Genomic DNA, 25,219 nt, shown 5'->3' with positions numbered 1-25,219 from the left:
GATATATAAACAGGTGAGTAGGACTAGGGTGGTCATTTGATCACTGTATAATATGTTGAAAATTGGAGAGGGTGTAGAGAAGAGCCACAGAATTATTTGAGGGCTTGAGAAAATACAGTGAGAGAGAGAAAGAGATTTAATTTATCAAAAAGAAATCAAGAGATCCTTCATTATAGTTTTATCAGAACCTTCCTGGGGAGAAAATATGGTACCAAAGGGCTCTTTTATCTAACAGAGAAACACATATCAAGAACCAGTGACTGAAAGGTGAAGCCAAATTCAAACTATAGGTAAGTTATACATTTTTAACAGTGAGAGTGATTAACCATTGCAACAAACTAACAAGAGAAGGGACGGATTCTCTATCTTTTGAATACTTCAAATTAAGCCTGAATGACTTTCAGAAAGATAACGTTTAATTCAACACAGGTTATTGGGTTCAATACATGAGTAAGTGAATGTAACTGTGGCCTGTGCTGTACAGGATGGCAGACTAGATGATCGAATGGTCCCTTGTGGATTTAAATTCTGTGAATCTGTAAAGTCATTAACACATTTTATTAAAATTACTTCTTATACTTTTTATAGGATGTATTTTCTGAGAGCTCAACCTAATGTATTTAATTGTAAATTATTACTTTTAAAGTGAGTCCTTGAAATTTAACACTGTATGTGATCTTGAGTCCCAGATGATGAGAGTAATCTAGTAATGCAGACTTTTCAATTTCCCTATGTAGCTAAAATCACTACTATCTTGTGTATTGGCTACATTTGTGGACATTTTAGAATTAATGGTCATTTTTTGCCATTCTTCAAAAGTGAAAGTTGCTCCTTCAGCAGTAGCTTACAGATAATATTGTATTACAGAAAATTCTACCAAAAAATTGCCCTCTATCAAAATGACTGTCATGTCCTATTGTTCCCAGTGGAACTGAGACCACAGGCTGCCCTTAGCAAATATGCCCACTGCCTCCATTCACCTGCACTTCACAGTCTGTCTATCTCCTGAAAGTATAGTGATCCACTATCTTTGGTCAGGGCAGATTGTTTTAACTCTATTTCATCCAATTCTACTAAGAACTGATCTTTCAAAATGGCCACGAACTAAGAAGCAGAGAGTCACATCCTCACATTTCATCTAAATTTCATCAAAACAGGAGTTATTTTTCTGCTGAAGGAGAAACTTTGAGCTATGAAGAATAATGACAAAAATGACCCTTAATGTTTAGTACTTGTTTTTTTTTAAGCTAACTGTTACATGAGATCAACTCTATAAGAAAGGCAGTATAGGGTTGTATGTGCATGCAGGGGAATGTGGATGGCAGGAGGGGCGGGAAAGTGTGTCTGTGTACACTCAGTCTAATTATCTGGTATGTTATGGGTGCTTTGCACTGCTGCAAGGTGACATAATGCAGCCATAGCATTTCAGGGGATCTGGCCATAGAAATTAAAATAAATAATGAAAGGTTGATACTTCAACTATGGTGACTATGTATTTAAATTTAGTTTTATTCAGATTTGTATCACAAACATTAACATGCCGTAAACATATGGTTATTGCATTAGTGTTGCTGTGGAGCAGAATGAAGGTCAGCTGGATGACTAACCTATGCATTTCCATACTTCAACATATTTGGATTTTTTTAATGTAACCTTAACTCTTGAATTTCTTGGCTTTATAATGTTTTGGGAATAATTACATCTGTTTTTTACACTAAATTAATTATATGTATTCTCAATCTTAACTCCATCTTACATCTATCTATATGTGTGTATAATATAAATGATTGCCGGTGTGTGTGTGTGTGTGTGTGTGTGTGTGTGTGTGTGTGTGTGTACACAAAACTCTTCCTCCCATTGTTAACAAATGTTTTTAGGTTGTAAACTCGAGCACTCCAATATTAGAAAATACCATATGTACAGTTGCCTGGGCAAGCTTAATTCAGCCCCCTTATGTGTATGCATTGTGATAGTCTTTAATTACATGATCACATACTATTCTTCGAGTAGTATCCCTATGGGTGTTCCACTGTAGGTGTGTCTGCGTCTGTGCCTCTGATCAGAGATTTTAGATAGCAGTGTCAGTTCAGCTCACTCATGCACTCTCCCTGTCTCATGCCTTGCCTCGAGGCTGTCTAGCGCTGCATGGGCAAACTGACCCCAGCTCCTTCTCAGCCACCCTTGGCCTGAGACTGCGTGATTAGCAGTCCGATTTAGTTTGCAGTTTGCCTTGAATTTATAATAGCCGGTAGAGTTTTCATTTTTCATAGCATCTAGTAGAGTTTCTGTTTTAAAAGTATATGCTTTCGTTTTTTCTCCCTGGTCTTGTTGACATGTTTCCTCCCCTCATTTTTTGGGGGGGGATCAACTCCCCATCACGGGCTATGCCTGGCTCCTCCAGGTTCAAACATTGCGTCTCCTGTTGGGAGGCACTAACAATCAGTGATGGTCACTCCTGCTGTATCTGGTGCCTCGGAGAGGTGCTTGTTTCTCAGTAGTGCACCTTCTGCCAAAAATTGAAGGCCAGAATGCATGAGTTAAAACTTAAGCTACCCGTGATGGAGCGTTCCCTTAGACCAGCCTCTGATCCTGAGACTCCCCCAGAGCAATGGTCACTACTTAGGGTGACCAGATAGCAAGTGTGAAAAATCGGGACAGGGGGTGGGGGTAATAGGTGCCTATATAAGAAAAAGCCCCAAAACTCTGGACTGTCCCTATAAAATTGGGAGATCTGGTCAGTACTGAGACCATCAACTTCCATGGAAGGAGAGCCTAAGAAAATCTTCTGATTCCCCTCAAAGACTTCTAAGAAGAGGGCCACAAGTCCCCAAACAGAACTCTTGTTTGGTCAAAGGAGATCTCTGGCACAATCAGTCATTTTGGCACAGGCACCACTGCACCATGGTACCCATGAGGCTCACAGTTCCTCGGGTACAAGTACCGCCATCAAGCCTAAAGATCCAAGGGGACAGGCTCAAAAGCATCAGCACTTTCTGTCAGAGCTAATAGCAAAGATCATACCACCTCAAAATTGGCACTGATGCATAAGACTATGGTATCAAGGAAGGAGCCCTCTTCTGACCGCTCATCGCACAAGAGGCCTTAGCCCCACTGACTCTCTTGGTACTGATGGGCCAGCACTGACCATCCCTAGCAGTACCAACCAACATCACGGTACCACAGTTTTGTTTCTCCAGAGACCTTCTAGTTACTGATACACCAGAGTCTCCACTGCTCAGTACCAGTGCTCTGGTACTGACTGCATCTTGGTCTCCAGGATCACCATTGGCACCAGGACACTTAGCATTAGCTTCCCTATCAGCTCCACCTTTCTCCAGCGAAGACAGTGAAGAGGATGACCACCTCTCTTTAGCCTTGCACCACAGCTCACCTGCACAACAATTAGGGGCTTCTCAACTGCAGCCACATATGGAGCTTTAACCTACCTGGTATGGGCACCCATGGCTGCCACCACCCGTGCCCTTTCCTCCACCCCAGTGACTATGCTTGGACCCATGGGCAGCCTACAGAACTTACCCTTCTAGGTCAGTGGTCTCCAACTTGTCAATCATGATTGATTTGTTGATCCTAGAGGATCTCCCAGGTGATTGCGATCTCTGGCGGCATAGTGTGGCAGCAGCTAAGGCAGACTCCTTGCCTGCCCAGGCCCACACCATTCCCGGAAGCAGCCCGCACAGCCCCGGGAACAGGGAGAGAGGGGAGCATGTGTCTCCCTCCACGTGCTGCTCCTGCCTGCAAGCACCACCTCCGCAGTTCCCATTGGCCAGGAGAGCTGTGGGGGCGGTGCTTGCAGAGAAAGGCAGTGGGCGGAGCCATGTGACCCCTGGTGTCCCCCCCCAGGGGCCACAGGGGTGCATTGGCCCTTTCTGGGAGTGGTGTGGGGCTGGAGTAGACAGGGAGTCTGCCTTAGCTGCAGCCACACTATGCCGCCAACCAGGAGCTGCCAGAGATAAGTGCTGCCCAGTGGGCGGCCACACTCCAGCCCTTAACCCTGAGCCCCCTTTCAGAGCCAGCACCCCAACCCCCTCCTGCCCCCCAACCCCCTCCTGCAGCCAGCACTCCATACCCACTTCTACACCCTGAACCCCCTCCTCACCCCAAGCCCCAGCCCTGACTCCCCTCCCAGAGCCAGCACCCTGTACCCCAACAGTCTGCCCCAGTCCAGAGCCCCCTCCTGCACCCAAATAAGAACCCCTCGACCCCAGCCTAGAGCCACCGCCCCCCCCACTCCCCTGAATGCCAACTCTCTACCCCAGTCTGGTGAAAGGTAGGGGAGAGCGAGCAACAGAGGCGGGATGGAGTGAGCGAGGCGGGGCTTTGGGGAAGGGCTTGGTTCATCTTCCTTTCCCCCTTCCTCTCTTACAACTTTCTCCTCCTCCCCATCACAGATGCAGAAGTTTCTCTTTTTCTCTCCTCCTCTAACCCCTCCTCTTGAGTGTTCTAAACACTAGACTGTTGGGTATAAAAGGGGGTGGGGAAAGGGCAACACCACCTTCTCTCTGTGTTGTATGGGCCTGATGCACTAGGTGGCCTCTGAGCATGCTTTCTGGATTGGGCCCCCACAGGTGAGCTAGGCCCGAGATAACCCAGTTCAAGGATCTCACTGGGGCTTAGGTGCGAGTTAGGTACCGTCTCTGCTCAGTGGTATGAGGACTTAGGTGGGATCACATATGCCCACCAGGAGGCATCTAGGGAACTTTGTGGAAACTTAGGTACCTAAGGGCTTGTTTTTTCTAGGGTTTTTTACCTGGAGTTAATTGATTCTCAGTTAACCAGGGGTAGTTAACACTTTTGTGTGGGCTGCTAGTCAGGATACTCCCCAAATGTTCCTGGCTACAAACATTTGTAGTCTATCCTAGGCTGATCACTAGGGTGTGTGGGTGGGAGGAAGGGGTAGCTGTAGAGTGTGTCTGCCTCTGCTGCCTCCTGGTTTACTTTCTAGCCAACCACCTTTGTTTACATGCCCTTTCCTCACTGTTCTCCCCAGCTCTCCCTACTCCTTGTCTCCATCCTTCTCATCCCCCATGCATTCATCCCAGCCTGGATTCCCCAGATCATCTGCCTGTATCTCTCTCTTCCCCCATATCACTAGTTTGTTTCCCTTCCAGTTCCCAGTCTTCCCATGACTTCCCCAAGCCTCTCATCCCCCATAGTGCCTCCAGCCTTGCTGCCCATCACAAATCCTCTCCCTTTTCCCTCTCATCTTCCAAGTTCCCCAAACCATTTCCCCTCCTGGATTTCCTCTTTTCATCTGTGCCCCTCTCTGCCTGCCACTTGACCCCCTTGACTCCTTTTTCTGATCATTTCTACATTGCTCTTGATCCCTTTGACCTCCACCCTCACTGTGGCTTCTCTAGGATTCTGACTATGAGGTCACCATATTCTCATTCCGACAGCCTCCATGTTGGCCTTTGAAATGAGAGGAGTTGGTTGGGAGTTGCAGGCACTGGAGTTAAAGAGAAGAAAATGCTGAGGTTCCAGTATCTTCCTTGGTCCCTCCTGATAGGTAAGTGACCTGTGTTTGCACCTCAGAAGAACCCCTCATCTCTGATGTCTTCGTTGCCTTTTCCCTATAAGGTGTCACATCAAATCCCTGAACCCAGGAAATTCTGTTGTTGTTCCTGAGTATCCCTGAAGAGAATGTACCTCTGCCATCTCTCCCCACAGGGAATATACTCCTGGTATCCCTCCCTCATCCCCATGGGAATGGATCTTCAAGATCTTTGCTCTTGAATGGGACTACCCAACACAGGGAACAAGATGGCCCCATTGTTGCACATGTACTTTGCCCTCTGTTTTCTTACTGTTATGAAGTCTCAAAACTCCTAGGATGGGACACATGGTTAGGGAATGGGGCACAAATTCTACAGGATCAGAGCCTGTATTGCTAAGCAGGTTGCACTGGGGTAGGGTACAGGGGCACAGCTGGTGAAACATGGTTTAAAAGAACTGGCTGACTCAGGGAGATTAAGGAATGGGACAAAAAAGCCTTTAACCTGTAGGGCACTGGTTTCAGTGCAGCCCCAAGTCTGGAGGACTGGGTGATTATGGAATGGGATATGAAGCTGTTTACCTCAAAGGGATCAGCTCTAGACCAGACTCACCCAGATCTGGGGGAAACTGTCTGGCTTGAGGTGTTTGTGTTTCATTTCTAAAGCACCACTGTGGTCCAGCCAACAGGGGGAACAGGTGGGAACCTCAGTCTGGATGGGCTTGTTGGGCTGATCTAGAAGTTGGGGAAGCAAGTGGGGACATGGGGACTGACAGGTCTATGAGGTGCTTCTCTATGTTCTTGAGTCACTGATGACTGTACTCATTCCTGTCCCGCTTTCTCCACAGGACTTCTGCTCCCCATGGTGCAGCCTGTCTGGAGCATGTCATCCCTGGTTCCAGGCAGCCCACTGTCTGACAGCGAGTACCAGGTCTTCTTTTCTGCCCTGATGCCCTCCTGGAAGGCAGGTGTGGCCTGCCAGATCCGACGTACGCAAGGGTGCCATGACCCTAAAGTCATCCGTCTGGACCAGTTTGAGAACCACGGCTGGATCCCAGAGGGTACAGAGGGTGTGGGCGTATTAGGGTTGTAACAATCGTGTGTTGTGAGTGTCATGCAGAAACAAGCTCAGCATTACCTCTACTGACTCAACCTGGAGTCTGGGCAGTGTGGTTCCTACCTATATGGCCAGAAAGAGAGACAGCTCCTGCCCAACATGTAACCTATCCTGTTCTAGCTTTTTAGGCTGCTGGGCTGCTCTTACTGATGATTCAGTTGTTGACCTGGCCTGATATTCCCAGCCTACAGACCCTGGTACTTTCCACCTAGAGGCTGGGTTTAGGATAGGATGTCGTTACAATTGCTTTCAGAGGCCTTTGACAAACCTAGATTTTGATGTTGCTTGTCTCTTGCTCTAACGATATTGCATTTCAGGGCCCAGATCCCATTGCATAAAAAATGTATAAATCAATCTGTATGTCATCCTAGCATAAGCACCCTGTAAATAACTGTAATAACTTTACCTTGCAACAGTGTACGGAAGGATTCAAATTGGATTATATCTATGCATCTGAAACACTTGGGATAATTTCTTTGTTCATTTTTTCTTGAGGAAAAATACCCTAGACAATTAAAATACAAAAATATGTTACTATATTAAAATTATGAATATAAACACTGAAAAGTCAGAAAATGCTAATGAAAAATTTTGAATGAGCAACATTAATTCTGCCTCCTTGTCTATATGCTGCATCATGATGCAGACTTTAATTACATAATCTCATAATAATATCAGTTTTGATATAATACCACACCCTTAATAATTTTCCACACCCTTAAAATACACAAATGTAACAACTTGTAGTTTTTGTATGGGGGGAGGGATGCTCAGTGGTTTGAGCATTGGCCTGCTAAACCCAGGGTTGTGAGTTCAAGCCTTGTGGGGGCCATTTGGGGATTGGCCCTACTTTGAGCAGGGGGTTGGACTAGATGATCTCCTGAGGTCCCTTCCAACCCTAATAATCTATGATCCTATGCTAGATAACAAGCCCATTAAAGTATTTGCTATTCATCTTTCCGCTGACTACAGGCATGGAAGGACTTCTCCATCAAGGGAGGGTGCCAAACACCTTAGCTAGTCTCAACAGATAGGATTTCTTCTGACCATGGTGCCTTTAATCCTCCCTCGGGGAGAGGGTGAACAGGGTGTGGTCTTTGTTCAAAGCCAAGCCTGCTCTGAGGAAGTAGGGCTTTCAGGCTGTAAAGAACCAGGGACTAGAACCCAGGTCTGCAGAACCTAGAACAGTTGATGGGCCCACAGTGCCACGTAGAGAGAGAGAGAGCCAAGGAGCACTGTGGAGAGTAGGCACTGCAAGATCTCTCCCAAGAGACCCAGAGTGATGGTGCCCTGCAGCCCTCTGATTGGCCAAGCACCCTATTTAACCCCAGAGGTCGCCCCAGCAAGTTGTCTGGACAGCTCTACAGACTTTGGCCTGCTGTAATGCTAGACTTTGCTTGATCACCTGTCTCCTACTCCAGCTTGACTCTGATCCTGATGCATGCCTCCTGATTCCAGCCTGGTAACTACCTCTGGTCTCCAGTCTCTGACTCTGACCCAGACTCTTCCTTATAGGACGTGGCACTTGCGATTCCTCCAACTCCTGCTTTGTGACTACTGTCCCAAGTGGGCAGACCTCAGTCCAGTTGTGATAGGCCAGACTGTATTCTACACAGGTCCTGCAGAGATCCTGTAGGATGCTTCCAATCCTGCATGGAGCATGTTTTTCTCCACTGCTTCTGAGGGCCCTGATATGACCAGCTATTCTTTGACTTCAACCCAAGGGGTCTCCCATTAGACTTGTCACAGTTGCCAGGCTTCTACCAGGACCTGAAATCTGGTCTCCACAACCAGGTCCTTTGTAGCCACTGAGAGTTGAGGATTTTCTCCTAAAGCCCCTCCTGCCCACTCTCCAGCTTCACGTGCTATTGGTGGTCTCTTCAGTTGGCCAGAAGTTGGTCCTCAGAATCAAAAGCTCCTGGACTGTAGAGGGACACAGGACTAGAAGGGATTTCTTGGATCACTGAGTCCAGTCCTCTGCTTTTGCAGGCAACTCTGTCATATTCCCTTTCATAAGTTACAGCTGGCAAGACTGGATGGTCTCCACCATGCTTTCACAGAGCATGGGGCTGCCCACTTCACTCAAATTTCCTGTTGTATGCTCTAGGCAGTGAAAGCTGCCCTATTCCCTACCTCTCTCACATTCCTCAAATGGGTCCCCTGAGAAAACTTATCCAACCCCCCCTTCTCTCCTAGCTGCTGGAGTCAGTCAGGGCTTGGCCCCATGACAACTCCTCACAGCTGCTCTCCACACATCACCTGAGCAGGCCTCACAGCCACACCCAGGGGACATCTTCATACATTGAATGCTCCATATCATCCATTTCCTTGCTCTTTTGCACTCCCTTCCCCAGGGCCCAAGTGGATGGAAGTCCCCTGGTAGGAGAGCATATATTTCATCCTGGATCCACCATCCACCAGTGATGTAAGCTGGCAGATCCTCCATGGAGTTGTGAGCATAGGCACATTGCTGCTGTATTTCATGGATTCCTCCAACATCCAATCCTTTGTAGTGAGAGGCTGGGGCTGCAATTTTCCTTTCACCTGTTTATTTTTGCCCACTTGATCTAAGGTCCCACGTAGTCCTGGGACCTCCCCCTGGCACTGGCTAAGATGGCTGTGGATCAGTCCAGGAACAGGAAGCTTAACAGGAAGGTTCTCTCTGACTGTGGGACCATTTTCCATGCCTTTTGTCAATTCACACATCCAAACAGAGTTCTACATGGACCTGGCTCCCCCAGCACCCACTGCTCCTGTGACCTTTTAGATACAGAGAGTTTAAGGCGAAAAGGGCCCACCAGATCATCTAGTCTAAGCTCCTGTATTTCACAGGCCACCAGCACCACCCAGCATCTGCTGCCTAAACCCAACCAAATTGAGACCAAAGTATTACAGCCCTTTGACGGGTCATTGCTCATCACTAAGCAGACTGATGACAAGCTGCATAGACTCAAAGACTCCAGGGCGATATTCAAATCTTTGGGCATTGATACACCTTCCCCAAAGAAAAAGCAGATCTTGCCTCTACAGCCATAGTATCCTTCTTTCATGCCTCACAAACCGGGACCTAGTGAGAAAAAAGATTGGAGGTTATAGAAGACCAACCCTTTTGTTTTCTGCAACAGCTCCTAGTTCAGACAGACAGAATGACAGTTCTAAGCAAACATTTTGATGTTTGTCAAAGACAGCTTACCACCTTCCAGAGTGCAAGCCTCTTCTACCCCTTTTTTGCCAACTGGTTATCCCACTACTTAAATGCTTGATCCTGCATCGCTGAAGACTAGTGGGTCTTAAGTATAGTGGAACTGGGATACATGCTTCAATTTATTTCTGTCCTCCTTTTTCACTTCCTTTCCTCTCCCCTTTTCAGGGGCCATGATCAAGAGGTAGTTCTCCTTCAGGACGTGCAATCTCTCCTCCAGTTGGAAGTCATAGCGGAAGATCCTCCATTTCACAGAGGAAAGGAATTTTATTCTCAATACTTCCTAATACTAAACGCAAAAGAGGGTCTCAGACTCATTCTAGGCCTGCAAGATTGCGACAGATAGCTAAAGAAAATAAAGTTTTATATTGTCCCTCTGGCTTCTATTATTCCCTTCCTGGATCCTGAAGACTGGCATGCCACCCTTGACTTTGCATGTGGCAAAACATCAAAGCCACAGGAAATTTCTCAGGTTTTTGGTCAATCAGTGCCACTATCAGTTTGCAGTCTTACCATTTAGCTTGTCTGCATCCCCACTTGTGTTCACAAAGTAGAGGGCAGTGGTGCCAGTGTTCCTCAGAAAATTAGGAATTCAAGTATTTCCCTCTTGGATGGTCCAAGGCTTAGGTGATGTCCAACATGACTGTTGTCCAATCCACCTTTAATGCATTACAGTTGTTCATCAAGACAGCAAAGTCAATCCTGTCTCTTATACAAGAGACAGAGTTTATAGAAGCAGCCTTGGACTCTACAAAAGCCAAGACCTTCCTTCCCTAGTTACGATTGCAGATGATGCTGGCCATTGCTTTAGACCTGAAGGCCTATCCTAGAATGACAACTACCTTAGCAACAAGAAGGTCAGGGAAAGTGTGGGACCCTTATTGAATGGGGGAGGCAAACATTGTTCTCTCTATTTTTTCCCACCCATGTGCACCAATATGGAGGTGATGTGTCACACATCACCTTCATATTGGTGCACATAACAAAATGCACGTGGTGGGGATGGGGCTGAGGGGTTCGGTGTATGGGAGGGGGATCAGGGCTAGGGCAGAGGATTGGGGTGCAGAGGTTTGAGGGCTCTGGCTGGGGGGTGTGGGCTCCTGGATGGGGCTGGTGATGAGGAGCTCAGGGCTGAGGCAGAGAGTTGGGTGCAGGGGGTGAGGGCTCTGGGTGGGGGTGCAGGAGGGTACTCAGAAGCTACAGCATTTCTCTCTCCCCACAGCAACAATACCTGTACTGGGGGGAGAGGTGCCTCTTCCTGCTGCAGCAGCTCTTGGGCTGTGGCTGCAGGATAGGCATACCATCCCCCCTGGCTCCAGCAAGGCCAGGCCAGGGGAGGGCTGCTGCACCCATGCCTGGGTCCAGGCTGGGTCTCCCTGGTCACAGCTGGGTACAGGCTGCCCAGGCTGCACCTGGGTGCGAGCTGCTCTGGTTGTCCCACCCCAGGAGATCTGAGTGCCCCAGTCGTGCCTGGGGATGAGCCGCCCTGGACTGCGCCACAGCACAGTTGAGGCCAGGGGAGTTGGGGATCTGGGCTCAGTGGGGGCCGATGGAGGGGCACCCCGCCCCCAGCCACAGCAGGTCCCTGGGCGGGTTCCCTGAGCACATGCACAGCACTAAATAGGTTGCTGCACAGCTTACAGGGAACTTAGGAGGCAACCTAGTGACAGATGATGTGGAAAAAGCTGAAGTACTCAAAACTTTTTTGCCTCAGTCTTCACAGACAAGGTCAGCTCCCAGACTGCTGCACTGGACAGTACAGTGTGGGGAGGAGGTGAGCAGCCCTCAGTGGTGAAAGAACAGGTTGAGAACTATTTAGAAAAGCTGGACATGCACAAGTCCACGTGGACTCATCAATTGGAAGCCACAGAGGAGGAGAGAGACTCGGTTGTGTGGGTTGATCACAAAACGACTATGAGCCACCGATGTGATGTGGCTGTGAAAAAGGCAAATGTGATCCTAGGGTGTATTAGGTGAGACATTTCCAGTAGACATAGGGACTTATTCAGGTCCCTCTTTAGTGATGAGGAAGCTGAGCCACCCAAGGTATTCAAGAAGGCACCATGCTGGTACCTCCCACCCACCTGACCTGCTGACAGCCAGCAAGGCTTAGAGGCAGCCAGGCAGGCACAGCAGTTTTTGGAGAATAGGGACAGACCAACCTGCAGGGGGGCAGATGGACCAGCCAGGTAACTCCTCTGAAGCAGGGATGCCTCTCCTCCCCTGCTGCCCTGTTCCACTGCTGTCTGCAGTCATTGCTGCTCCTCCCCCCGCATCCCCTCCATGGAGCTGCCCCTGGCCAAGCTCAGACCTGGAGCCTTCCTCCTGTCTGCTGTGCAGAGCGTGCGGGGGGGGGGGGTGACGTTGGCGTATCCCCCTCCCCTCACCTGTGTACCCAGGCTCTGCTGAGCTGGGGTGGGGGTCAGGGGGAGCAAGTCTGTGCTAGTGCCTCTGGGTCCAGAGTGGGAGCTGCCAGTGCTGCTGTTCAGGTTCCTGAATGCTCTTCTTAAAGAGACAGTGTGCTGACACAGTCACTCAGGCACACACACACACACTCCCCTCTCTCACACTCACATTTCTCCCAGCAAGCACACTGCCAACCCCCCCCCCCAAAAAAAACAACCCTCAGAGCTAGGGGGGAGGGAGTGGGGCTTGGAGGTGTTGGGAGCAAGTTGTGGGGGTCAGGGGTGATGTGGGCAGCCTTGGGGGTCAGGGGTGATGGGATGGGGTGTCCATGGGGACATCAAAATATAAGTTCACCCAGGGTGTCATTTCACTGAGACCAGCCCTGGTTAATGCCATTGTGAAAGGTGCTCGTCAGACCTCATCTGGAATACTGTGTGCAGTTCTGGTCACCCATATTCAGAAAAGATTAAATTAAACTTGAACAAGAGCAGAGAGGAGCTACCGTGATGACCTGGGGAATGGAGGGCCAGTCTTATGAGAAGACACTTTTTGTTTAGCCTAGCAAAGGAAGGCTGAGAGGGGATATGATTGCGCCCCTATAAATACATTAGGGGGTAAACACCAGGGAGGGTGAAGAGCTATTTAAGCTAAAGGACAATGTTGCAATAAAAACATTGGGTATAAAGTGGCTGTGAACAAATTCAGGCTGGAAAATAGAAGACGTTTCTAACCATCGGGGCGGAGGGCGGGGGAGGAGGGCGTTGGAACAGCCTCCCAATAAGAGTTGTGGAGACAAACAACTTAATTAGTTTTAGGAGAGAGCTGGATAAATTTATGAATGTGATTGTATGAGGGGGTTGCTAGTGATGGGGTAGGCTTGACAACCCTAAGGTTCACTTGTGGTTTATGTCTTATCTTCCTAAAGCTCACACCTCAGGGTTTCAATTAGTCACAAACAGAGGTCAGGAAGGGTTTGGTTCCCATCCCCCCACAATGTATGCTGTTTTTTCTTTTTTTCATTTTATCTCCTTCCTCTGAACTAAAGCATCAGGGATGGCCACATCTGGAGATGGGACACTGGACAGGGTGAGCCAGGGATCTGAGGTGGCATCGAGCATTCTCTCTCAGGTAGCTTGGCTGGCTGGTTCTTGCTCAATGATCACCATATGTGAGGTTGGGAAGGAGTATTCCCCCAGGTCTGTGTCTGCATGGATATGATCACATCCCAGGAGATGCCGTGCAAACCTGGTGCATGCAGAAACCATGCCTAAGTATTCCTTCTTTGACTAAGCATAATTACACTTTGTGTCCCAGTGGCAACATGCTACAGGCTAATCATGCAATAATGATTATTCCAATCCACATTCACTGGAATCACATTTACAGGTTCCTTTGCATCAGAGTATGTTAGGACCTGGGAGAGGTGTTGTGACAAAATGGGGATTTTCTCTTGTTATGTTGTATATGAGTCTTACTTTGAGCCTTTGTGAGTGTTACTATTTTTCATTAATACTGTGTGTGCCTCAGTTTCCCTGTGTGCTGCACCAATACCTCCAGTGGTGGAAATAGGAGTGTGTGACTTTGACTGAGACCTGTGGGGCAGGTGAAGCTGCTCCAGCTGCTTGCACATATGCTATGACCAGTACCCTTCATAACCTGAGACCCAGGAGGGGGATGCGACCAGGTGACTCTTTGCCCCATAAGCAAGGCAAAGAGAGAGAGGAGGAGCAACGGGGGTGTCTGAGGTCAAGTCACTGGAAGCTGGCAGTCTGCTTGTGGGAGATTGGAAAAGGGGGAATCTAGGCTGCCTGACCCGGGACTCTCCAAGATGGACTCGCCTGAAAGTCACTGAATTCTGTGCTAAAAAGTTCTGTTCTATGCTGTGTTCCTGTTGACTAACAAACCTTCCATTTTATGCTGGCAGAGAGTCACATCTGACTGCAGCATTGGGTGCAGTGCCCTCTGGCTTCCCCAGGAGCCCCACCCAGGTGGACTCGCTGCAGGAAGTGCACAGTGTGGAAGGGGATGCTGAATGCTCCAAGGTCAGACCCAGGAAGGGCAAAGCTGTGTAAGCTTCTTGCCCTGGAGACAGTATGCTCAGAGAGAGGACGCATGCTCCCCTAGAGGAGTGAAGTTCTGGAACAGCCTTCCAAGGGGAGTAGTGGGGGCAAGAGACATATCTAGCTTTAAGATTAAGCTTGATAAGTTTATGGAAGGGATGGTATGATGGGAGAGCCTAATTTTGGCAACTGATCTTTGATCATTAGCAGATAAGTATGCCCAGTGGTTGGTGATGGGATGTTGGATGTGATGAGATCTGAGTTACTGCAGAGAATTCTTTTCTGAGTGCTGGCTGGTGAGTCTTGCCCACATGCTCAGGGTTTAGCTGATCGCCATATTTGGGGTCGGGAAGGAATTTTCCTCCAGGGCAGATTGGCAGAGGCCCGGGAGGTTTTTCGCCTTCCTCTGCAGTGTGGGGCATGGGTCACTTGCTGGTGGATTCTCTGCAGCCTGAGGTCTTCAAACCACAATTTGAAGACTTCAATAACTCAAGCATAGGTTAGGGGTTTGTTATAGAAGTGGATGGGTAGGGTTCTGTGGCCTGCTATGTGCAGGGGGTCAGACTAGATGATCACATTGGTCCCTTCTGACCCTAGAATCTATGAGTCTATGAATCTAGAGTCCTGGCTGGCTTCATACAGCGTAGTTCCAGAGCACCGCCCCAGTGATTCCATGACAGATGTGGCAGGAATTTGGGGGGATCGTTAACAGATCCGACAAAGCTGCCATATGTCTTGCACATTTTGAGGAGAGAGAATTACTCCAAAATGATTTGGGCCATCGCAGAGCCTGGTTTTAAGCCCTCTGTTGTTAGAAGGTATCTGATATACAGCTCAGATGACAGGCCTGGTCTAATTTTTTTTATTATTCAGTTTGAGCTTCACTGGTGTACTATAAAGCAGTGCTACCAGGGCACGACTATGATCAGCATTAGCTTCTTCAAGGGAGTCTTCACAACCAAATTGTCATCTGCAATTCCATTAACCACCTCATGCATCCGAGGAGGTGGGTATTCACCCACAAAAGCTCATGCTCCAATACATTTGTTAGTCTATAAGGTGCCTGTAAGGGTGCAGACTCACCCCTGCGGCACCTCCTGCTGGTCTCTCAGGGAATTAGCTCGATTTCCAGCCTAGCGCGCCCTCTGCAGGCCAGTGATCCCCTACCACTTGGCCCCCCATGTCCCTCTCTGGACTCCGGTGCCCTGTTAGCTGGGGTGCTGCCCCCCGGCAGTGACCCCTTTCTCTCTCAGTCTTAGGGTCTCCCCTTCTCAGGGAACCCCCACCCTCTATCCCCACTTCGCCTCAGGATAAGGCTACTGTCAGTCATCGTCTAGCCCCCGTGCCCTGGGGCAGACTGTAGTATCAACCTGCTCATCACTGGCAAGGTTGGGTTTGGACCTGCTGCCTTGGCCTACCCCTGGGCTGCCCTCTGCAACCCCCAGTACCTGTTGGCCTTGTGCTAGACCACAGCCTGGGGCTTTCCAGGCTGGAGCTCCCCAGCTCCTTTGCCTTTCCCCAGCCCTGCTCCACTCAGGTACCGTGTCTCTAGCTTCTTACAGCCAGGCCCATCTCCCTCTACAAACAGAGGGAGACTGAGTGGGCTTCTGGCTCACTGCCTCTTATAGGGGCCAGCTGGGCCAGATTGGGGGGTTGGCCACAGCTGAGCCTACCTTCCCTAATCAGCCCAGGCTTCTTGCCCCAGCCACAGGCCTCTCCTGGGCTATTTTCCACCCCGAAGGGCAGGAACGGGTAACGACCCCGTTACAGTGCCACAGATTGGCGGCTCCTCCATGGGGCCATGAGCATGGGCATGTACTTGGCGCGGTTTACCCCTGTCCCAGACACCTGCCCCTTTTGCAGCGCGAGGAAGACCCTGGCGCACGTTTACTTAGAGTGTGCCAGGTTGCAGCCCCTATACCGGCTCCTCATCAACATCCTGTTGCGTTTCTGGCTGCACTTTTCCCCTCACCTCCTTCTCTATGCACTCCCTATCCGTGGCCCCACAAAGTCGCGGGACATCCTGGTCAACCTCCTCCTCGCCCTGGTTAAAATGGTCATCTACGCAACCAGGGAGAGGAGGTTGGCCGATGGAGACTCCAGTGACTGTGGGGCTTGTTACCGATCCTTAGTCCCTTCACGTATCTGGGCAGAGTTCCTCTGGGCGGCGTCCACTGGGTCCCTTGATGCCTTTGAGGAGCAGTGGGTGCTGTCCAGGGTTCTCTGCTCGGTGTCCCCATCAGGCTCTCTTCTTATGCCCCTTTGACTGCACTTCTGTCCCTGTTCTCTTATTAGTTGTCCCCTGGAATCAGTTGGGTTCTGAGGTCCTGTGGATCCTCCCCTTAGGCTGGGGGTGGGGGATCCTTTAGCAGTGGGCAGGCTTCTGCCCACCCACCTCCCGGATACCCAATAGGTGCAGTGCCACAGAACTTTGCCGCTTTTACAGATCCAGACTAACACAGCTACCCCTCTGATACTATTAACCACCTCGCGTTCCTCTAGCACTTCATGATTCTGGCACCAGCGATTAAAGCCAAATGTCATTCATAGCAATCTAGATCTGCCCAAAGAGTCCGGAAAGATGTTGAATAGGTGCTTTCTTCCTCAAGTGTTACCAGACAGAAACCATTTTTAACATCTAAACAGAAAAGAACATTGCTTTTGGCAGGATCCCTTCTGTTGTTGGTAAAAAAAAAAAAAAAAATGATGGGAGTGTTGTAGAGGTTTATGGAGGCGTAAGGGGTCAGTATGCAGGCAATTTGCCTGTTTTTTATATAAGTACCATGTTTATGTAAGGGGACAGTTACCGCCTTACTAACATTCAGTGGGGGTGTTTTGGTTGGCTAGCTCCCAGTACCAAAAGGGGAAGGATCAATGGGAAATCAGGACCCTGAGACTGACAGTCCCCTGAGACTGACAGTCCTGGGGGCAATGGGGAGAGGCCAGTGCTCCAGATCAGCCTGATTGACAGGGTGGACAGGCTAATCAAGGAGTCAGGAGACCTGGGGTCCAGTCCTCTGTAAGTTGGAATTGCCTGGGTCAGACAGAGTGAGGCTTAGCTAAGGAGAGAGCAGGGGCCCAAGCTAAGCTGCTGGGAGCAGAGCTGCATCCCCAAAGCCAGAGCACAGCCCAGAGAGAGCAGACCTGCCCTGGGAGGAGAGCTGCAGCAACCAGAGCCAGAGGGGCCAGAAAAGCAGCCCAGGAAGCAGGTCAGAGCTGGGAGCAGAGTCACAGAAGCAGCCTGCAGAGCAGACCTGTCCTGGGAGCAGAGCTGTAGCAACCCGGGCCAGAGAAGCAGCCCAGGGAGCTGGAGGCAGAGCAGCAGCAGCCATGCTGATACAGAGTGGTGGAGCTGGAGCTGGAGCTGGGGCTGAAGCAGTCTGGAGCCAGGTGTGGTAAGCAGCTGGGGAGAGCGAGGGGGGCCCTGGGCAGTGGGCCCAGCACAGGGAGATGCCTCAGCCAAGAGGCTTTGCAGGCCAGACTTGGAGAGGGATCGTAACCCTGACAGGGCGGGGGCGATGCTGGAAAGATGCTGGCCTGCCACCTAGAGCCTGAGAGCATGTGGCCGCCACCAGAGCAAGTGTCTGACCCGCAGCGTCCCTGCAGCACAGCCAGGGCCTGAGAAGGCGGCCTGGGACCTACAAGGAACAGACTGAACTGCCCTGACATTCCAGAGACGCTGTTTGTGACGTTCCCTGCCACAGAGCAGGGTGATGTGTTTCCTTTAACCTTTCCCATTTTTCCTTATTCCCTTTTAAATTAATTGTTAATTAAATAAACTGTATTGCTTTAAATCATATGTAATGATCAGTGGGTCAGGAAAGCATCCAGTGCAGAGAGAGCACCCCAGAGTGGGGACACCCTAGCCCCTGACCTAGGTGACCACAGCAAGATTGGGGGTTGAGCCCCTCAGTAATCCTGGGCCCAGCCTTGTTGCGGTTACAAGGACTCTGCCAGACAGGAGAGTGGAAGGAAGTCCTCAAGGGCAGGGAGGCCTCCGATCCTTCCGTGAGTCCATTTCACCAGGGTAGTGCAGAAGCCAGGAAAGTTCCCCACAGTAGCGGGACCATTCCCCTGCTTACACTTATCCAGTCTGCTGGTCATGTTACTTTCTTTCAGCCTCCCAGCTCTGCCAGTTTGTCAGTCTGTCTTTTAAGTTTCTATCAAAGTGACATTTGTCTGAACTGGGTGCCTGGGGTGATGTCTGACAGTTTTTAGTTCTGCAAACACCCTTTTTTTTTTGCATTTCACAGCCCTAAAGCAGTGGGTGGTGAAGACAAACTCATCGGAGGACATATGCCATTGTCACTTCCCACTTGCTGTACATTATAGGACTATTATCCATTATATGGCACTGTTTGCATACTTTTACAAAAGAATTTATTTCAGTGCAGTAAGCACATGTAGCAACATATCCCAGATATTTGCTTTTTTTGAAGGTTTCTTCTTCCACAATTCTTGCATTGCTTGTGCTTGTCTTCCTTTGGAAACTGTAGTCTTATTTCTTGTTTTAGTCTGTTTGCCTTTGTTTTGCATGTGGTGTATGTCTTCCATTATTTTTAATGCTTTAAATTTTTGTATCTGTTTCTTTACTTCTTCACTGCTACAGCAGATGTCAACAGCCTGATTAAATTCCAACTCAAGACTGTGGAGGCATATGTGTTCTGACCTTTTCTTGGCTGTTCAAAACTATATGATTTCTAACAAGTTCACGAGCAAGTGAGCCAAATGTGCATGATGACACTAAGTGGGACAGCCTGGCTGCATACTGGTCTAATTTCAGTTTTATTTTGCTCACAGTTACTAAAAACATACCTCTCAGATTTTATATTTCTTTTAGGCACATGGTATTTTTCCAAAGCATATAGGAGGATTTTGAGAAAGCACCTAGCTATATATTCTCTTCCTGCAACTGCTAGTTGTAAATGTTGACAAATGAAGAGCCTGTCTGCATGGGAAATTTTACCAGTATAATGATATAGCAATAGTTATAACTCATAGTGTGCTTATTGTTATCCCAGAACAAGACTGCCCTTTTCTGGTTTAGTTTATATCACTTCCAAAGTGACAGGAGTGTCAGGTGGAGGGCTACCACGATTGGGTAAGGGGTCCCAGGTCCCAGCCATGCACCTGGGCACAAGCTCTTGACTCCCCTGCAGGGAGTGAGTGTGTGTGTTAGATTTGACCCCTAACAAGCACCACACTTAAGAATAGAACAACACTTTTATCTAATGCGGGCAAAGCCAGGAGCAGCCCCAAGTCAAGCTCTCTAGCAGGGGTTACACAGAGCTGGGCACAGCATATAGCAAAACAGCTCTTCCCACCCCCACACTCGGCTAGATACAGAGACTCTGCTCTGTGCCAGTGCAATCCCCTTCCCCCTTTAGGTCAGTCCACACTCTCCATGCTCTCTGGCAAGGTGCTGGCTTGCAGGGTGAGCTCAGGGTGGCATGCTGCTCATGTGTCCCTCAGCTGTCCTGGCAGCTCCAGGCTGAGAGTTTACAAGCAGCTGGCTGTCCTCCAAGCAGCTTCCTCCCCTCACTCAGGGCTCTTCTTTGTTTTCTTTCTGAGTTTCCCAGGCTGGACTCCCAGCCCATCCCCATCCCCATCCCCCATTCACTCAGCTCTTCCAGAGGTCAGAATTAATGCTGCATGTTTGGTTGGAGAGCGGGAAGTGCCAGTCCCCCTGATTTGTGCAGAGGAGCAGGGACTGGGAGGGGAGGGGAGGGGAGAGAAAGGAGGGGGAAGAGGAAGATGCACTCTTGGAAAAAAGTAGCTCTTTTTCTGCACTACTGAGTATCCATGTGAGGAGTTACACTAGGGTGACCAGACAGCAAGTGTGAAAAATTGCAACGGGGGATTGGGGGTAATAGACACCTATATAAGAAAAAGTCCCAAATATTGGTACTGTCCTTATAAAATTGGGATATCTGGTCACCCTAAGTTACACTTGTATAACTAAAGCTGTGTAATGATACCAGTCAATTTCCCTGTGTCAGAAACCCTAAAAAGCAGCCGTTAGCCATTGCTCTGTTAAAGCCTTGTCTGCACTACAGAGTTAAATTGACTTAACTTATGTCAGTGATAATAAGCTGCTTTAATTACATCAGTTTTGCGTCTCCACACAATGCTCCTTGTGGCGGTAGAGTGTGTCTACAGTCGTTGCTCTTGCATCAACAGAGAGCGTTGCATTGTGGGTAGCTATCCCACTGTGCAACTCGCCAGCCTCCATCACCCTCTGCCACTCAGAGCTCTGGGAGCCGATAGCATTTTGTGCCATTTTCAACAGTCCTTGTAAACTGTGCGCTTGCCATCTCTGCCTGAGAAGCATGGATCCTGAACTGCTGACCCGTCTGGTGATGTGTATTATGAAAACAACATGGCTGGTCTGCAATATTTAATGAGCTGCAAAAGGGAGGATGAATCGGTGGTGCCTGCCCTGCTGTCTGCCGTGGAAACAAATAATTCAAGATCACTGCTGTCATTCACGGAGCAGCTGCACATAGTGGACCATCAGTACTGGGCTTTGGAAACAAGCACTGAGTGGTGGGATCACCTCATGATGCAGGTGTGGGATGACAAGCAGTGGCAGCAGAACTTTCAGATGTGCAAAGCCACCTGCCTGGAACTGTGTGCGGAGCTCACCACACCCTGTGGCACAAGGACACCGGAATGAGAGCTACCCTCACTGCTGGAAAGTGAGTGGTGATCGCTGTGTGGAACGTGGTGATTCCAAACTGCTACCAGTCAGTTGCGAATCAGTGTAGAGTTGGAAAGTCCACCATGGGGGTTGTGGTGATGCAAGCGTGCAAGGCTATTAATCCCCTCCTGCTACAAAAGACTACTCTTGGTAATGTGCAGGAAATAGTGGATGGCTTTGCCGCAATGGGATTCTCTAACTGCAGCAGGGTAATAGATGACACACATCCCCATTTTGGCCCCAGGCCATCTTGCGATGGAGTACATCAATAGAAAGGGCTACTTCTGCATTGTCTTGTGCACGCTGGTGGATCACGGAGGCCATTTCACTAATATCACTGTGGGATGGTCAGGGAAAGTGCTTGGTTCACGCACCCTTTCAGAACACTGGCCTGTACAGAAAGCTGCATGCTGAGACTTTCTTTCCAGACCAGAAGATTCCAGTGGGGGATGTGGAAATGCCCACGGTGATCCCGTGAAACCCAGCCTATCCCTTGCTCCTGTGGATGGGAGCCAGATGGAGAGGATATCCAGAGTCCAGCCAAGCTGTAGTGAACCCCAGTGTTCAATCTCTCTTTGTTGCTCCATCAGACCCTTAGGTGTGTGTCCCTACTGCTTCCCATAGCCTACACTTAATTTCCACCTCCTCCCCAGCCCAGGGAAAGTGTGGCTCAGCCCCACTGCTGAGAGGCGGGGAAGTCTGTATCTCTCTGGGTCACTGGTCGCTAGGTGTGAACATCTTAGTGAATGGATTTACCATTGTCTTCTCAGATGCCCCACTGATATGGGGATCAAGGCCCAGGCAACTAGGCGACACATATCTATCTATATCACATCTAGTGAGTAGGTCACTACAAAAAGTAATTTTGCCCTCTGCTGATACTCACACCTTTTTGTCAACTGTTGGAAATGGGTGATGTCCACCTTGATTGCATTGACCTCATTAGCACTGACCCTTCACTTGTTAAGGCAACTCCCATCTTTTCATGTATATACTGTTGACTGTGTTTTTCACTCCATGCATCTGATGAAGTGGGTTTTAGCCCCCCCGAGAGCTTATTATGCCCAATAAATTTGTTAGTCTCTAAGGTGCCACAAGGACTCCTTATTGTTTTTACCCATATCGGTCTCTTCACCTGCCCGGAGAGCAAGCAGTCCTTTTCCCGCCTCTAGGTAACAATGCAGCACATAAGGGAAATTGAGTCACACAGAGGCTGCATAAAATTTTGAAATTTATATTAAAGCTAATGTTAAAAGTATATAATACTTAGAATAAGAAAAGAGTGTCTGCACATCTAGATATAGTTCATAGATTATGCACAAATACAAAGTTTGTTTTTATGTACTCTATGTATCATATGACTATTTAATCAGCAATAACCCAAATTTAGGTGAATAGCTTTAACAATACAGTTTATATATTAGAATCTGAATACTTGGGTACATCACTCATTAAAAGTTGTACAGAGATTTGATTGTGGAAAGCAAAATGTATCAATGAGTGGAGATTGTCCCTCAGTAATTGAGAATTATTTTGGTTGTCCATTTAGAAAATACAATCCATGAGGAAAGTAAACAATTCCCACTCTGTCACAGAGGTCCAAAGCAGGTGGTCAAAGTAGGCACTCCCACAGATTGACATAGGGAGAGTATATAGCAGCCAGGAGACTGTCTGAGCATTAACTGGTTCGAGTGATCATGAGCTAATTCAGTTCAAACTAGATGGAAGGATAAACAAAAATAGATCTGGGACTAGGGTTTTTGACTTCTCGAGGGCTAACTTTAAAGAGTTAAGGAAATTAGTTAGAGAAGTGGATTGGACTGAAGAACTTGTGGATCTAAATGCGGAAGAGGCCTGGAATTACTTTAAGTTGCAGCTGCAGAAACTATCGGAAGTCTGCATCCCAAGAAAGGGGAAAAAACCCACAGGCAGGAGTTGTAGACCAAGCTGGATGAGCAAGCATCTCAGAGAGGTGATTAAGAAAAAGCAGAAAGCCTACAAGGAGTGGAAGAAGGGTGGGATTAGCAAGGAAAGCTACCTTAGAGAGGTCAGAACATGTAGGGATAAAGTGAGAAAGGCTAAAAGCCAAGTAGAGTTGGACCTTGCAAAGGGAATTAAAACCAACAGTAAAAGGTTCTATAGCCATATAAATAAGAAGAAAACGAAGAAAGAAGAAGTGGGACCGCTAAACACTGAGGATGGAAAGGAGGTTAAGGATAACCTAGGCATGGCCCAATATCTAAATAAGTACTTTGCCTCAGTCTTTAATAAGGCTAATGAGGAGTTTAGGGATAATGGAAGGATGACAAACAGGAATGAGGATATGGAGGTGGATATTACCACATCTGAGGTAGAAGCCAAACTTGAACAGCTTAATGGGACAAAATCGGAGAGCCCAGACAATCTTCATCCAAGAATATTAAAGGAACTGGCGCATGAAATTGCAAGCCCGTTAGCGAGAATTTTTAATGAATCGGTAAACTCAGGGGTTGTACTGTATGACTGGAGAATTGCTAACATAGTTCCTATCTTTAAGAAAGGGAAAAAAAGTGATCCGAGTAACTATAGGCCTGTTAGTTTGACATCTGTAGTATGTAAGGTCTTGGAAAAATTTTTGAAGGAGAAAGTAGTTAAGGACATTGAGGTCAATGGTAATTGGGACAAATTACAACATGGTTTTACTAAAGGTAGATCGTGCCAAACCAACCTGATCTCCTTCTTTTAGAAGGTAACAGATTATTTAGACAAAGGAAATGCAGTAGACCTAATTTACCTCGATTTCAGTAAGGCATTTGACATGGTTCCACATGGGGAATTATTAGTCAAATTGGAAAAGATGGGGATCAATATGAAAATTGAAAGGTGGATAAGGAACTGGTTAAAGGAGAGACTACAACGGGTCGTACTGAAGAGTGAACTGTCAGGCTGGAAGGAGGTTACTAGTGGAGTTCCTCAAGGATCGGTTTTGGGACCAATCTTATTTAACCTTTTTATTACTGATTTTGGCACAAAAAGCGGGAATGTGCTAATAAAGTTTGCGGATGACACAAAGCTGGGGGGTATTCCTAACACGGAGAAGGACCAGGATATCATACAGGAAGATCTGGATGACCTTGTAAACTGGAGTAATAGTAATAGGATGAAATTTAATAGTGAAAACTGCAAGGTCATGCATTTAGGGATTAATGATAAGAATTTTAGATATACATTGGGGACACATCAGTTGGAAGCAACAGAGGAGGAGAAGGACCTTGGAGTATTGGTTGATCACAGGATGACTATGAGCCACCAATGTGATATGGCCGTTAAAAAAGCTAATGCGGTTTTAGGATGCATCAGGCGAGGTATTTCCAGCAAAGATAAGGAGGTGTTAGTACCGTTATATAAGGCGCTGGTGAGACCTCACCTAGGATACTGTGTGCAGTTCTGGTCTCCCATGTTTAAGAAGGATGAATTCAAACTGGAACAGGTTCAGAGATGGGCTACTAGGATGATCCGAGGAATGGAAAACTTGTCATATGAAAGGAGACACAAAAAGCTTGGCTTGTTTAGTCTAGCCAAAAGAAGGCTGAGGGGGGATGTGCTTGTTCTTTATAAATATATCAGAGGGATTAATATTAGGGAGGGAGAGGAATTATTTAGGCTTAGTACCAATGTAGACACAAAAACGAATGGGTATAAATTGGACATTAGGAAGTTTAGACTTGAAATTAGACGAAGGTTTCTAACCATTAGAGCAGTGAAGTTCTGGAACAACCTTCCAATGGGAGTAGAGGGGGCAAAAGACATATCTGGCTTTAAGACTAAGCTTGATAAGTCTATGGAAGGGATGGTATGATGGGATAGCTTAATTTTGGCAATTGATCTTTGATTACCAGCAGATAAGTATGCCCAGTGGTCTGTGATGGGATGTGGGATGGGATGGGATCTGAATTACTGCAGAGAATTCTTTTCTGAGTGCTGGCTGGTGAGTCTTGCCCACATGCTCAGGGTTTAGCTAATCGCCATATTTGGGGTCGGGAAGGAATTTTCCTCCAGGGCCGATTGGCAGAGGCCCTGGAGGTTTTTCGCCTTCCTCTGCAGCGTGGGGCATGGGTCACTTGCTGGTGGATTCTCTGCAGCTTGAGGTCTTCAAACCACAATTTGAAGACTTCAATAACTCAGACATAGGTTAGGGGTTTGTTATAGAAGTGGATGGGTAGGGTTCTGTGGCCTGCTTTGT

The 25,219-nt window shown here is 48.1% G+C and overlaps 1 protein-coding gene across 1 annotated transcript in view; it reads left to right on the top strand.

Annotated features, from left to right (window-relative positions):
* Positions 1–5,268: 5,268 nt before the first annotated feature.
* Positions 5,269–25,219, top strand: part of ACRBP (acrosin binding protein) — a 62,317-nt gene continuing 42,366 nt past the window's right edge. The window contains exons 1-2 of the mRNA XM_030535582.1: positions 5,269–5,527; positions 6,361–6,573. Of these exons, the coding sequence (XP_030391442.1) occupies positions 5,488–5,527; positions 6,361–6,573 (253 nt within the window). The 5' untranslated portion in view covers positions 5,269–5,487. The remainder of the gene's footprint in view (positions 5,528–6,360; positions 6,574–25,219) is intronic.

Source organism: Gopherus evgoodei, chromosome 1, assembly GCF_007399415.2.
Source record: "Gopherus evgoodei ecotype Sinaloan lineage chromosome 1, rGopEvg1_v1.p, whole genome shotgun sequence".
Lineage (NCBI taxonomy): Eukaryota > Metazoa > Chordata > Testudines > Testudinidae > Gopherus > Gopherus evgoodei.
The sequence above is the reverse complement of the archived record's forward strand: the minus strand, read 5'-3'. Positions and strand labels throughout refer to the sequence as shown.